Here is a 14,862-nt window from a genome sequence, read left to right as displayed (position 1 = left end):
GAGTATGGCATCAAGGAGCCCTAGCAAAACTGAGAACAATTGGAATCAGGGAAAACTCCACTGGTTGGAGTCATTACCTAGCACAAAGGAAGATGGTTGTGGTTGTTGGAGATCAATCATCTCAGCTCCAGGACATCACTGCAGGTGTTCCTCAGGGTAGTATCTGAGGCCCAACCATCTTCAGCTGCTTCATCAATGACTTTCCTTCAATCATAAAGTCAGAAGTGGGATTGTTCGCTGATGATTGATGCTGAACACAGCACAATCACAACTCCTCAATTAGTGAAGCAGCCCGTTCCTGCGTGCAGCAAGACCTGGACAAAATTCAGGCTTGGGCTCATAAGCAGCAAGTAACAGCTGTGCCACACAAGTGCCAGGTAAAGACCATCTCCAACAAGAGAGAATCTAACCATGTCCTCTTGACAGTCAACGAAATTGCCATCACTGAATCCTGCCCCCCATCAACATCCTAGAGGTTACCAGTGGCCAGAAACTTAAATGGACCAGCCACAAATACTGTGGCTACAAGAGCAGGTCAGAGGCTAGGAATTCTGCCATATGTAACTCACCTCCTGACTCCCCAAAGCCTGTCCACCACCTACAAGGCACGTCAGGAGTGTGATGGAATACTCTACCCTTGCCTGGATGATTGCAATGCCAACACTCAAGAAGCTCGACACCATCCAGGACAAAGCAGCTCACTTGACTGGCACCCCATCCACCACATTCAACACACTCTTCCTCCACCACCAGCGCACAGTGACAGCAGCATGTACAATATACAAGATGCACTGCAGCAACTCACCAACCCTCCTTTGACAGAACCTTCCAAACCCGTGACCTCTACTACCTAGAAGGACGAGGGCAGCAGACGCATGGGAACAAGTTCCCCTCCAAGCCATACAGCATCCTGACTTGGAACTATATCACCATTCCTTCACTGTCACGGTCAAAATCCTGGAACTCCCTTCCTCACAGCATAGAGGGTGTACCTACCCCACATGGACTGCAGCGGTTCAAGAAGGCAGCTCACCACCACCTTCTCAAGTGCAATTAGGGATGGGCAACCAATGCTGGCCTTGTTAGCAATGCTCACAGGCCGTGAATAAATAATAAAAAACCCTTTATAATTTTATAAACCTTGATTAGGTCACCTCTCAGCCTTCTCCTCTAAAGATTAGTGAGCTATTCTAAGCTGAAGGAGCGAGCACTGATCCAATGAGCTTGGAGGCAGCTAGACTTTGAGAGCAGCTTGGAAGGGATGGACAAGTATGTACTGCAATGCCATCAAAGAGAAGCAGGGCATTGAGAACAGCCTTTGGGAATAGGGATATGTAGAGATGGTTAGTGCAGTAGACTTGTAGCCCATCTGTGCCCCATCTCCCCTTCTGCAGCTCCTAACAAACCTGCTGGTCCACACAAGTCTGGACTTGGTTGGCCTGCAGCTATAGGAAAGAAAATCTTGCATTTATATACACAACCTCAGGACATCCCAAAGCACTTTACAGCCAATGAACTACTTTTGAAGTGCAGTAACTGTTGTGATGTAAGAAACACGGCAGCCAATTTGCCCACAGCAAGCTCCCACAAACGGCAACATGATGATAACCAGATGTTATCAGTGATACGGGTTGGAGGATAAATATTAGGCAGGACAATGGGTAAGTTGGGTTTGATGCTGCTCTCTATTTTTCTTACTCTTTCAGTGAAGGCAAGCAAGGAGATACAAAGGGCCCTTTCCACTCTTGTACAGTGAGTAACCTATCACTACCTTTATAAAAAAAATACTAGGATCTGATAACAGCTGGTCTGTACTTTCTTCTTCTGCGAAAGAGTGCTTTGGTAACTGCACCCGGGGTGGTACAAGTGAAATCAGGAGGTGAGCACACAGGGATTTCAGGCCCACAGCTGCACTCAATATCCCACCTTAGCAACAGGTTTTGCAGTATCGCTCTCAAACACCACATTGGGGGAGATTTTAACTTTATGACGGACAACTGGTGGAGAGCACTGGCTGACTGCCCATTCTGGTGGGCAAGAGCCTGCAGTGATTTTTGAGTCCCTGGCCTCATTTCAATTTGACAGGCGATCTGCGGACACCAAACAGGGGTCCTGAGGCAGCTCGTTGCTTTTGGGCGTCAGGAATGTCGGGTAGCTGGGACGACAGCAGAGGCTTTCAGGTAGGTACTCAAAGGTGGAGGGGGAGGGGACGGGACACCTAGGGCGGGAGAGAGGGTAGATTGACAGCAGCCAGCGGTAATTATGCGGAGTCAGGAGGAGCTTGGGCCCCATCTTTCGTCTCTTACTGCCCCCATCAACCCCCGATTCTCAAGTGAAAATCTCTCCCCTTACTGGGTGCGATTCTGAGCTGCGACTGAAATGTAACGTCACTGAGATTCACAAACAAACAGGCAGACATGATTGTGAGGTAGCAGAAATGTATTTAATTTACCACCTGCTGGTTTGTAATTCTAATACAGAATAGTGTTCATCACTAACTAGATTTTTCAAGCATTGTTTCTCTCTTAAATATTATTTCTATGATACAAATATTACAGTCCTCACCGAGTCTATTTAACAAGAGAAGGTTCTTTTGCGGTCATTTGATGAAGATGGGGCTCTCTCTTCCTTTGCAACGCTTTCTCCGAGGCTGGACAACATCTTCGTCATCGTCCTCGGAGTCGGCATTAACTTTCGTGTACTCGGAGTCTGATTTGGTGGATGCCAGTGGTGGGAATGTCCTGTCTGGAAACAGCGCCATGAGCTTCGCCTCAAAGATTTGCTCCAAGGTCCTGCCGGCGTGAGCCACCTCAGAATCCGGCTGCAAGGAAAAGGAAGCAAATGTGTTTTTATAATGGAGGCTCACTGTGCCGGTCGCGATCTGGGCCATTCCACAAAGGCACCAGATGGCAGCCGATTAATGAGCTCTGCCCTTGTGCCATGCAGCTCCCAAAGTTTCAGTTCCTCTAGGGGGAAGAGGGCAAGGGGAGCTCAGATACAGATTGAAATCACTGAGGATAAAGGAGTTGCTTATTGGAGGGTGGGTGAGGAGAAAAGCAGGATGAATATCTCGGTGACAAGCTCGTGCTGTGGTAGAGAATGAGGATTTTAGAGAGGTGGTGAATGGAGTAAGGTGAAGTCAAAGGTACCAAAGGGAGTACAGGAAGGGGCCTCACTCTGATTTGGTGATAACAACCACACCATAAAGTGTATTAGGTAGAGCAGTTGGTACGATGGATAGTCACGTGGTGAGGCTGCAGTAAGAAGTCACCTCCATGAGACTAATTTCAGTCAAAGCCACAATGTCACCATCATCACCCACAATACAGTTGTGGTTGGCCAGGGCCTTGTACAGGAGTGAGTCAACATTCTGGAAGGAATGTGGAGGGAGAGGGGGGTGACTGTTGATCCACTGGCAGAGTCCATCGGGGTAGTGGTGAGCGGGACTGGTAGGAGGTTGGTGAGATTAGCTTCCAGTGGGCACACTGGATCAGAAGGTAGGAGAGAGGAGGATGGGATTGACTGTGCCTGGATGGTTTCTTCAGAGAATGGCAAGAGGGGAAAAGGAAAGGCAAGGGTTTATTCTGCAAGGGGAATTAAAGCTTGGTGTAGCAGGAGGAGGGAGGAGCAGCGGTCGGCTGTGGCAGGAACTTGCGAGAGTGGGTGGGGGGGGGGGAATTAATTCAGAGTGGAGGTCTGAAATATGGCACTGCTGGGTGTCAGGAAGGGAGGGAAAACATAGGAACAGGAGTAGGCTATTCAGCCCATCGAGCCTGCTCCACCATTCAATACGACCATGGCTGATCATTCACTTCAATGCTTTTTTCCCCACACTATCCCCATATCCCTTATGTCATTTGTATTTAGAAATCTGTCAATCTCTACTTTAAACATACTCAATGACTGAGCTTCCACAGCCTTCTGGGTAAGAGAATTCCAAAGATTCACAACCCTCTGAGTAAAGAAATAACTCCTCATCTCTGTCCTAAGTGGCTTCCCCCTTATTTTGAAATTGTGACCCCTGGTTGTAGACTCCCCAAGCAGGGGAAACATCTTACCTGTATCTACCCTGTCTATCCCTTTAAGTATTTTGTAGGTTTCAATGAGATCTCCTCTCATTCTTCAAAACTCTAGAGAATACAGACCCAGTTTCCCCAATCTCTCTTCATAGGACAGTCCTGCCATCCCAGGAACAAGTCTGGTGAACCTTCGTTGCACTCCCTTTATGGCAATAATATTTTTCCTAAGGTAAGGGAACCAAAACTGCACACAGTACTCCAAGTCTAATCAAGGTTCTGTGCAATTAAAGCAAGACTTCACTACTCCTGTATTCAAATCCTCTTGCGATAAAGGCTAACATACCATTATCCTTCTTAATTGCTTGCTGCACCTGCATGTTAGCTTTCAGTGACTTATTGACAAGGACACCCAGGTCCCTTTGTACATCTGCACTTTCTAATCTCTTACCATTTAAGAAATACTCTGCACATTTGTTCCCCCTACCAAAGTGGATAACCTCACATTTCTCCATATTATATTCCATCTGCCACATTCTTGCCCACTCACCAAGTCTTTCCAAATCCCCTTGAAGCCACTTTGCATCTTCCTCACAACACACATTCCCACCTAGTTTTGTGTCAGCCATGAGCTTGGTCGCCACATCCAAATCATTGCTATATATTGTGAACAGCTGGGGCCCCAAGCACTGATCCCTGCAGTACCGTACTAGTCACAGCCTTCCAATGTGACCCGTTGACCCATTTTTCCTACTGTCTGTTTTCTGCCTGTTAACCAATCCTTAATCCCATGCCAGTATATTAGGGCGGCGCAGTGGTTAGCACCGCAGCCTCACAGCTCCAGCGACCCGGGTTCAATTCTGGGTACTGCCTGTGCGGAGTTTGCAAGTTCTCCCTGTGACCGCGTGGGTTTTCGCCGGGTGCTCCGGTTTCCTCCCACAGCCAAAGACTTGCAGGTTGATAGGTAAATTGGCCATTATAAATTGCCCCTAGTATAGGTAGGTGGTAGGGGAATTGAGGGAAGGTGGGGATGTGGCAGGAATATGGGATTAATGTAGGATTAGTATAAATGGGTGGTTGATGGTTGGCACAGACTCGGTGGGTCAAAAGGGCCTGTTTCAGTGCTGTATCTCTGAATAAAAAAATAAATTACCTCCTATCCCATGTGTTTTAATTTTGCTCACCAACCTCCTGTAGGGGACTTTATCAAAGGCCTTTTGAAAATCCAAGTATACCATGTCCACCGACTCCCCTTTATCAATTCTATTACTAACATCCTCATAAAACCCCAATAGGTTTGTCAAACATGATTTCCCATTCATAAATCCATGTTGACTCTGCCCAATCAGATCATTATTATCTAAGTGTCCATGTATCACATCCTTTAGAATAGATTCTAGCATTTTCCCAATGACTGATGTAAGGCTAACAGGTCTGTAATTCCCTGTTTTCTCTCTCCCTCCCTTCTTAAATAGTGGGGTGACATTTGCTACCTTCCAATCTGCAGGAACTGCTCCAAAGTCTACAGAATTTTGGAAGATGATCACCAATGCATCCACTATCTCCATAGCTACCTCTTTCAACACTCTGGTGTGTAGAAAATCAGGTCCTGGGGATTTATCAACCTTCAGCTCCATTTATTTCTCCAATACAACCTTCTTACTAATACTAATTTTCTTCAATTCCTCATTTCCCCTAGTCCCTTGGATCTCTAATTCTGGGAGATTTCTTGTATCTTCCTCAGTGAAGACAGACACAAAGTAATCATTTAGCTTCTCTGCCATTTCTCTATTCCCCATTATAAATTCTCCTGACTCTGCCTGTAATGGACCCACATTCGTCTTAGCCAAACGTTTCCTTTTTACCTACCTACAGAAGCTTTTACAGTACGTTTTTATATTTTTTGCTAGCTTACATTCCTATTCAATTCTCCCTTTCTTTATCAGTTTCTTCGTCCTCCTTTCCTGTATTCTAAAATCCTCCCAATCCTCAGGTTTACTACTATTTCTGGCTACTTTATAGGCCTTTTCCTTTAATCTTATACAATCTTTAACTTCCTTTGTTATCCACGGTTGACTGCCTTTACTTTTGGGGTTTTTGTGCCTTGAAGGAATGTATAGTTGCTGTAAACTATGTAATAATTCTTTAAAGATTATCAATTGCCTATGTACTGTCATACCTTTTAATGTATTTTCCCAATCCACCTCAGCCAATTTGCCCCTCATACTTTCATAATTTCCTTTGTTCAAATTTAACACCCTGGCTTCAGATTGAACTACTTCACTTTCAAAGGACCAAGGAGAAAAAAAGGGAGATGGAAGTAATGGACTGAGCTGAAGTGGCAGCCAAAATGCACTCAACTTACTCACAACCTAACAGATTAGGGAAACAAGCATAGCTGAGGTTGTGGAGACAAATCTTACTCATAAATAAAAGGACAGGGAAGAGATAATATGCAATGGGCCAAAGTTAAAGCCTGATGCCATGCGGTGGGATAAATTTACGTGACACTTGCGGGTCATCAGCTTGACTCAGTGGTGCGACTCTTAGTCAGCAAGTCATGGCTTCAAAATAGGACTTGAGCACATTTACAGATCAAGTCTCCAGTGCAGCATCAAGGGAGTGCCAGCCTTTTCGACAAGACACTAATCTGAGGTCCTGTCAAGCTGTTTGAGAGTTGAACTGTCTGAGGGAAGGGATTGATCGAGCGATATTCGCTTTCAGGAGCAGCTGAATAAACTGCAGAGCCTTTTCCACCTCTGTACCTTTTATATTACAAGCTGCAACTGTGCATGAGGTATCATTCTGAAAGCTGCCTTTTTTAAAAAAAAACATTTCTAACCATTTTTAACAAATTCTGTAATGATATCCCAGTATAGCCAAATAGCGAAGTTGCAGCCAGTCAATATTTTTGTACCCAAATATTATATGTTGAGGAACAAACTAGGATACAGGCTATTTTAGATCTAGTATTGTGGCATGAGACAGGGTTAATTAGTAATCTTAAAGCCAAGTACCCTCTGGGGAAGAGTGATCATAATATGCTATAATTTCATATCGAGTTTAAAAGTAAGGTCCAAACCTAGGGTCTTAAGTTTAAACAAAGTCAATTATATGAGAGGCAAATTGGCTAAAGTAGATTGGGAAATTAGATTAAAATATATCATAGTCGATAAGCAATGGAGAAGATTTAAATAAATAATTCAAAACGCTCAACGAACATGCATTCCCTCGAAGAACAAAACCTTCAAAGGAAAAGTAGTCCAACCGTGGCTAACGAGAGGAGTTAACAATAGTATTATTTTAAAAGACGAGGCATAAAGTCTTGTCAAAGAGTAGCAAGCCTAAGGATTGGGAAGATATTAGAAACAGCAAGAGAACTACGAAATTTAGAGGGAGCAAACAGAAACTAGCAAAAAGAAAATAATAAAGATTCTAAGAGTTTCTACAAATACATAAAAGGAAAATGATTAATTGAAATAAAACTGGGTCTCACAGAGACAGAGGCAGGAGAAATAAGAAAGTTAAACAAATATTTTTAATGTCTTCATAATAGAAACACACTGGAAATAGCAGGAACCAAGGATCTAATGAGAGCAAGAAACTTAAAGTGTTTAAAGAAATCGTACTGGAGAAATTAATGGGACTAAAAGCTGACAAGTCCCTTGGTCTTGATGGCCTACATTCTAGTGTTTTAAAAGAAGTGGCTACAAAGATGGTGGATACATTAGCTGTGATCTTGCAGAATTCCCTTGATTCTGGAACAGTCCCTGTGGATTAGAAGGTGGCCAACATAACCCCTGTTATTCAAGAAAGGAGAGGAAGAGAAAATAGGGAACTACAGGCCAGTTACAACAACAACCTGCATTTATGTTAAAGGTGCTACGTAAAACATCCCAAGGTGCTTCACAGGGGCATTATAAATCAAAATCTGATGCTAAGCCACATAAAGGACACGCTTGACAGCAGTAGTAGAGAAAATGTTTGAATATATTATTAGGAATGTGGTAACAGAGCACTTATAAAATCAGAATCAACAGAGTTTATACAGAAGGGGAAATCCTGTTTCACAAATCTATTTTTGTTTGAGGGTGTAACTAGCAGGGTTAGTAAGGGGAACCAGCGGATGTAGTATATTTGGATTTTCAAAAGGCATTCAATAAGATGCCACACAAGATTAGGGCTCATGGGATGGGGGAAATATATTAGCACAGACTGAGGATTGGTCAACAGACAGAAACCTGAAAGTAGGAATAAACAGATCATTTTCAGGTTTGCAGTTGGAACTAGTGAGCTGCTGCAAGAATCTATGCTTGGGCCTCAGTTATTTACAGTCGTCACTCAGAGGATTGTGAATATTTGGAATTCTCTACCCAAAGGCTTTGGATACTCAGTTGATGAGTATATTCAAGACTGAAATTGATAGATATTTGGGTACGAAGGGAATCAAGGAATAGGGGGACAGTGCCAGAAAGTGGAGTTGTGGTAGAAGTTCAGCCATTATCTTATTAAATGGCGGAGCAGGTTCAAGGGGTTGTATAGCCTACACCTGCCCTTATTTCTAATGTAAATAGATGCCTCAGACTTAGTTGTTTATTTTTTTCCTTTTGACCAATCTTTGAAGGCCTGGATAGTGCAAATTGTTCGGAGTCTGTCACAGCTCCCATTTTAACTTGGAACTAGAGGCACATTCCTCACGCTGATGAATTTAAAATCGAGAAAAGGTAACTTTTTCCAGAATAATTTGTTTTTCTAGTCTTCCCTTTCATTGGTGTTCAGGTCCAAAGAAAGGTAGCAGTTCTCCAAAATATGGCCATTCGTGTTGTGCTTCTTTCATGGGATGCGGGCATCGCTGGCAAGGCCAGCATTTGTTGCCCATTTCTAATTGCCCTTGACAAGTGAGTGGCTTGCTAGGCCATCTCAGAGGGCAGTTAAAAGTCAACCACATTGCTGTGGGTCTGGAGTCACATGTAGGTCAGTCCAGGTAAGGACAGCAGATTTCATTCCCTAAAGGGCATTTGAGAACCGTCAATTGATGATAGTTTTTACTTCAATTGATGATAGTTTCATGGCACCAATGAGACTAGCTTTCAATTCTAGATATGAATTAATTAACTGAACTTAAATTCCACCAGCTGCCGTGGTGGGATTTGAACCCGAGTCCCCAGGGCATTAGCCTGGGTCTCTGGATTACTAGCTCAGTGGCCTCACCACTACACCACCATCTCCCCTAGAAAGTGAGTGCCAGCGGATCATTTGAAACTTAAGGGCATCACTACTGAGCCCAATGGAAATCCTGCCTGGCCCAATACCCAGACAGTGCCAATGGATTAAAATCAGGAGATTGTTTTCTGCCCCTCTCTTCCCTAAGGTCACAAACAGCACCCCTCCACCACCCAAACCATCCTAAACTGCACCCCACCCGTCTCCCACCCAACCCATCCTGTCCTTTCTCCCAACAAATCATCCGAAATCACTGACTGCCAATCAAACCTGGGACTGACCTGCTCTGCTGAGTTAGTGTTCAAACAGTCAAGTGCGGTCCCAATGACTCAACAGTGTACAGGCTGCAAACTGACTGTTTTATTATTGCCTCTTACCTCATTGAATTCCTCACAATTCTTAAAGATCAGTCTAACATCTGCCACAAACTCCTCGGCTCTCTGATAGTGCTGTGTGTGTTGCTTCTGCAGTTTAATCTTCACAGTACACATGTCCATTGGTTTCTTTATGATCTTGTAGTAGTCAGGAACCTGCCAGAAACAAGCAGCCTCCTCTTAAGATCAATGAGGTTAATGGCAATAAGATACAAAGAAAGTAGGCAGCAGGTATAGCAGCCTGGTACCGGGCTAGCAACCCAGAGGGTGAATTCATATCCCATTATCTGAAACTGAATTCAATACATTTAGAAATTGGTGAACCAGAGAATGTCTATCATGGAAGGGAAATGTGCCACCCCTATCCAGTTTGACCTACACAGGATTCCAGTCTCACCCGACATGGCAGTATCTTCATGCCTAATCAGTAATGAATACTTCCCTGCTTTTAAAAAGCTTGACTAAAATTACCCAGGAGATCCCCCCCTCCCGATGGCTACAGACAGGGAACACTGTCCCTTCAAATGCAAGAGAGAGAGAACCCCCCTCCCCCTTTTCCAATTGCGACATGCAGGGAAATCCACCCCTCTTCCAATTGCTACATACAGGGAATTCTCCAACCACCCCAACCTTCCGACTGCTACAATTAGACAAAGTTCCTTCTTTTGATTCCCGAGACAAGCCTCCTCTGAATGTTACCAGTGATCCCTGTAGGCTGGCAGATGACCTGGAGCTCAGTTGTTATGCCCTTGATGGTCAGATACCCTGCCTCACACCTACAGAAAGGCCCCTGGAGTGTGATACAGACGAATGCCTCGTGAGTGTGCAGTGACCCAGCACTTTCAGGAGCGAAGGGGGGAAAATACTGGGGGGGGGGGGGGGGGGGGGGGGAACGCAGACACAAATACTTACAACTGAAGCAGGAACGGGTTCTTGGAAAGCAACACTCAGCTCATCACAGTACATCAACAGCAGCAGGCTCTCACATTTCTGTAAGAAATATACATCCATCACACTCCCAAAGAGAAACCTGCATTTATATAGCGCCTTTCATGAGCTCAAGATGTCCCGAAGTGTTTTTCAGCCAATGAAGTGCTATTGAAATGGAGTTGCTGTTGCAATGTAGAAAACGAGGCAGCAAATTTGCACACAGCAGGATCCCACAAACAGCACTGTGATAATGGCCAGATTATCAGTTTTATGATGTTGTTGAAGGATAAATATTGACTCTCACACTGGAAGAGCTGCCCTGCTCTGATTCAAAATAGTGCCACAGGATCTTTTACATTCAATTGAGAGGGCAGACGGAGCCTTAGTTTAATGTCTGACCCAATAGACGACACCTCTAACAGTTCAGCACTTCTTCAGTACTGCACTGAAGTGCTCTTCTAGAATTTATGCTCAAGTCCCTGAAGTGGGACTTGAACACACAGCCTTTCGACTCAGGAGAGAATGCTACCAACTAAGCACCCTACTCTCTGCACCGCACAGTCTCTGGAGACTCAATTCAGAACTGCACCACCACCTCCCCTCCCAAAAGCCAGACACTTCATTCCCACACTCTGATTGTAGCCGATTTCAGGCAACTCTACTCCCAACTTGTAGATATTACAATGCAAAAAATGCTGGAAACAGTCAGCAAGCAGGTCAGGCAGTATTGGTGGAGTGAGAAACAGAGTTCATACATCATGTCAATGAGCACTTTTGAAAGGTCATTGGCCTGAAACATTAACTCTTGGATCTCTCGCCAAAAGATGCTGAATGTTTCCTAGCATTTTCTGTTATTTCCAATTTCCAGCAGTGTTTTGCTTTTTGTTTGTAATTTTCTTCAACAGATTCATAAGTAGTCAAACAACAGCCTATAGGCCATTTCTGACCTTTGACCCTGCCCCCATCACCACCGGCTCTTGTGATAATGTACCTCTGCACCTCAATGCATGGCCTGTCTGGCTGAGGGGTTCTGACTGAGCTGAGACTGACTAATATTCCCTCTCTCAGGGTTGTCGCTGTTCAGATCTAGTATTATCCCAGCATCCATACACTAAGTGAAAACAATCCCATTAAAACAGAACCATCGGCCAAACAGAATGCCCTCAATTCTCTGCCTACAGCAACTGTGTGGGAAATCGTAGGAAACAGAACAATGTCCCAATATTCCATGGTGTAGTATTCCGGAAAGCAGCACCCCAATTGGGATGTTTGGCCCAAAAAACATTAGTGAACAATGTTGGATGGAGCAGTCATTCATCTGAATTTTAGGATCCTCACACTTGGGTGCTCAGAGAAACAGGGCACTGGCCGCAGAATTAAGGAGACGAGGTGTTATTATGCAGGATAGTAATCCCACAATTTTGTAAATAAATTTTAGCAACTGAAAATCACTTTGGATTCAAATTTACAGATCAGTATAAGAAAGAACGAGAACTTGCATTTATGTAACACATTTCAAAACTTCAAGATGTCCTAACTTGCTTAAGAGCCAAATACATACGTGCGAAGTGTAGTCACAGTTGTAATATAGCAATGTGGCAGCCGACTTGCACACAGGAAGATCCCACAAATAGCAATGAGATAGTAACCAGATAATCTGTTTAGTGATGTTGGTTGAGGGATAAATATTGATCAGAACACCAAGAGCACAGCTGGGGCCTCGGTTTAATGTCTCATCTAAAAGACCAGTACCTCTGACAGCGCAGCACTCCCTCAGTACTGCACTGGAATGTCGGCCCAGATTTTTGTGCTCAAGTCTCTAGAGTGGTGCTTGAACCCACAATCTACTGACTCAGAGGCCAGTGTGCTACCCATTGAGCCATGGCTAATTCCTCCTGACAAGGTGTGAAGACTAAAAATAAAATGTCCACGACAGCATCTATTTTATCCCTCCTTCACTCCTATCCCACCAAATACAAGGAAAGAAACCATCTTATCTGTCTCCACAAGTAGCGGAACCATTGCACAGACGTACCCTTTGATCGATTGGGGCCATCTCAGAGGCTCCCCCGCCTTTCCTCTTCTCACCTGCTTGCCACTGGTCATCACAGTCGTACACCACTTCCGGGTTCACTGGGTCACGACAGAATGTGCAGATCCACTCTCCGCTAAACAAAATAAATCAGTTCAGCAACAGACAGGACTCTTGCAATATTCAGCTAGTCCACGTACTACATGACACAGATACAAAGATCAGCGCAGACTTAGAGGCCCATTCAGCTCACCCAGCACATCTCACCAAACAAACCTACCAAACCTCTGGAACAGTCGGAGCTTTTAAGGAGAAGCCTGCATTTATATGACACCTTGCACGACTTCAGAACATCCCAAAGTGCATCACAGCAAATGAGGCACTTTTCAAATGTCGTCGCTGTTGTAATGTAGGAAACACAGCAGCCAATGTATGCTCAGCAAGATCCCACAAACAGCATTGTGATAAATGGTCAGATAATTTTTTTTAAGAAGTTACTTTCGTTGAGGGATTAGTATTGGCGAGGGCACTGGGGAGAAGTCCCCTGCGCTATAGTATTTGTTAAAACCACCATCAATTCATAATAGGGGTAGTTTTCAAACATTGTACCTTTATTTGCCACTGATGTGTGTGTTTGGTCACCTATGGGGTTTTTTCCAATGAAATTGCAAATACTGTCAAAGAGATCGAATCAAAATCCAAAGCAAACACTGACTTCAAAATGTTCTCTTCGAGCATTACTAGTTGGCACTGTGGGTTAGACACCAGCCTAACACCTCTGGCTATTAGGTTTAAATTCAGTCCAGACTGAGGGGAGCAAATACTCCTCCATCTGATGACTGTCTCAATGGGCCCAAAACACAAAACTGCTCCAAATTTGACATGAAGTTGGCAATCTTACTCAGAGAGAGGCCCGCAGGATGAAACAAAGGAATTGCAAGAAGAAAAAAGACCAAACTCCATCCAGTTCCCTTCTCCCATCCTGGTAGTCACATGATACAATGACAATGGAATTGTTAACTTATCATAACAATCAATCTCTATCAGTCTACAGCAGACGGAGACATGAGACGAGGAAAACCCCAGTGGTGGAGAGCTTTGGGAACCATAGGCCCAAAGTCACCTGCTTCTCCCAAGGATGTTACACTTACCACATCACATCACAAATTCCTCATATACTGTATTCCAAATTTGTTTTTAAAGAAAATCTAATTTGCATTTCAATTAATCAATTCCAACTGCTACCGCCATCTCCCTAAGCAAGCTTGTTCTATAGATTGATGGCTGGTGTGTGGAAACAGAGAGGGTGTTTCTGAGGAATGTGATCAGGACACAGTCGAGGAAATATCTAAATGAATTAACATCCCAGTGCTGACAATAAGCGCTTGAATTGTTCTATTTCACAGCACTGAAGTCAACCAGAGCTGCCATATAAATACTAACTCATATCCCGAGTGCCCAAAGCCTGTCCACCATCTACAAGTCAGGAGTGTTATGGAATACTCTCCATTTGCCCGAGTGAGTGCAGGGGTGGGGGGTTGGGGGCAGATGTGGTGCATGTTTCCTTACCTTGGAAAGTTGAGCAGAGCTGGCACATGGCAGACGAGGTGAAAGACTTTGGGGCACTTCTCACAGCAGAGCAGGTCGCCCCCGTTCTGACAGACTGCGCACCAGTCCTCGTTCGGATCATCCTCTTTCCCGTTGTCTCCCCCGGACCGCGCGGGCTTGTGAGAGGCGCCAGCAGGCTGGGACCGCCCGTCGTGGGGGTCTGCAGTATTGGAGGAGGGGGATGCCGTGCTGTCCGGAGGGTCCGCTTTGGCCGTTCCGTGTTGGTAAACGACCACCTTCCCGTCCGTCACCAACGTACTTGGCAGGAGAGGGGTGGTGTTATTCTGTTGATTAGTTAACTGCAGGGGAGAGAAAAAGAACAGGAGCAGTTGTCACAAGGGAACAAAATGTAGCGTTCAGAACAGAAGCCAATATGACGCTTCACAAGGACAGACTGAGGACTTGCCTTACTGGGTCCCAGCACATCCTGCATCACCTGCTCCCAACTCCTTAAAGTTGCACAAAATATGGTTGACTGTTAACTACTGTTAAGACCAGGTGAGAAAGGGGTCCCTCTCAGCCTTCACCTGGTAACAGGTTTTAATTTTTAGAACTGTGTTTTTAGCTCCCCCTTGGTGAATCCTTGTTCACTGCTTTCCAGTTATAAGGCAAAGAAACCAGCACAAACAGGTTTTCTTAGGTTTAAAGAAAGGTTGAAATTTATTAAACTTAAACTCTA

The 14,862-nt window shown here is 44.6% G+C and overlaps 1 protein-coding gene across 3 annotated transcripts in view; it reads right to left on the bottom strand.

The window, feature by feature from the left end:
• Positions 1 to 2,421: 2,421 nt before the first annotated feature.
• The window catches only part of LOC137379737 (E3 ubiquitin-protein ligase TRIM33-like), a 163,141-nt gene continuing 150,700 nt past the window's right edge, over positions 2,422 to 14,862 (bottom strand). For all 3 annotated transcript variants that reach the window (XM_068051040.1, XM_068051041.1, XM_068051042.1), the window contains 5 exons: positions 14,145 to 14,482; positions 12,579 to 12,711; positions 10,526 to 10,603; positions 9,617 to 9,769; positions 2,422 to 2,821 (listed from right to left, as the gene is read on the bottom strand). In XM_068051040.1, the coding sequence (XP_067907141.1) occupies positions 2,600 to 2,821; positions 9,617 to 9,769; positions 10,526 to 10,603; positions 12,579 to 12,711; positions 14,145 to 14,482 (924 nt within the window). In that variant the 3' untranslated portion in view covers positions 2,422 to 2,599. The remainder of the gene's footprint in view (positions 2,822 to 9,616; positions 9,770 to 10,525; positions 10,604 to 12,578; positions 12,712 to 14,144; positions 14,483 to 14,862) is intronic.

Source organism: Heterodontus francisci, chromosome 18, assembly GCF_036365525.1.
Source record: "Heterodontus francisci isolate sHetFra1 chromosome 18, sHetFra1.hap1, whole genome shotgun sequence".
Lineage (NCBI taxonomy): Eukaryota > Metazoa > Chordata > Chondrichthyes > Heterodontiformes > Heterodontidae > Heterodontus > Heterodontus francisci.
This window is presented reverse-complemented; position numbering and strand designations above follow the sequence as displayed.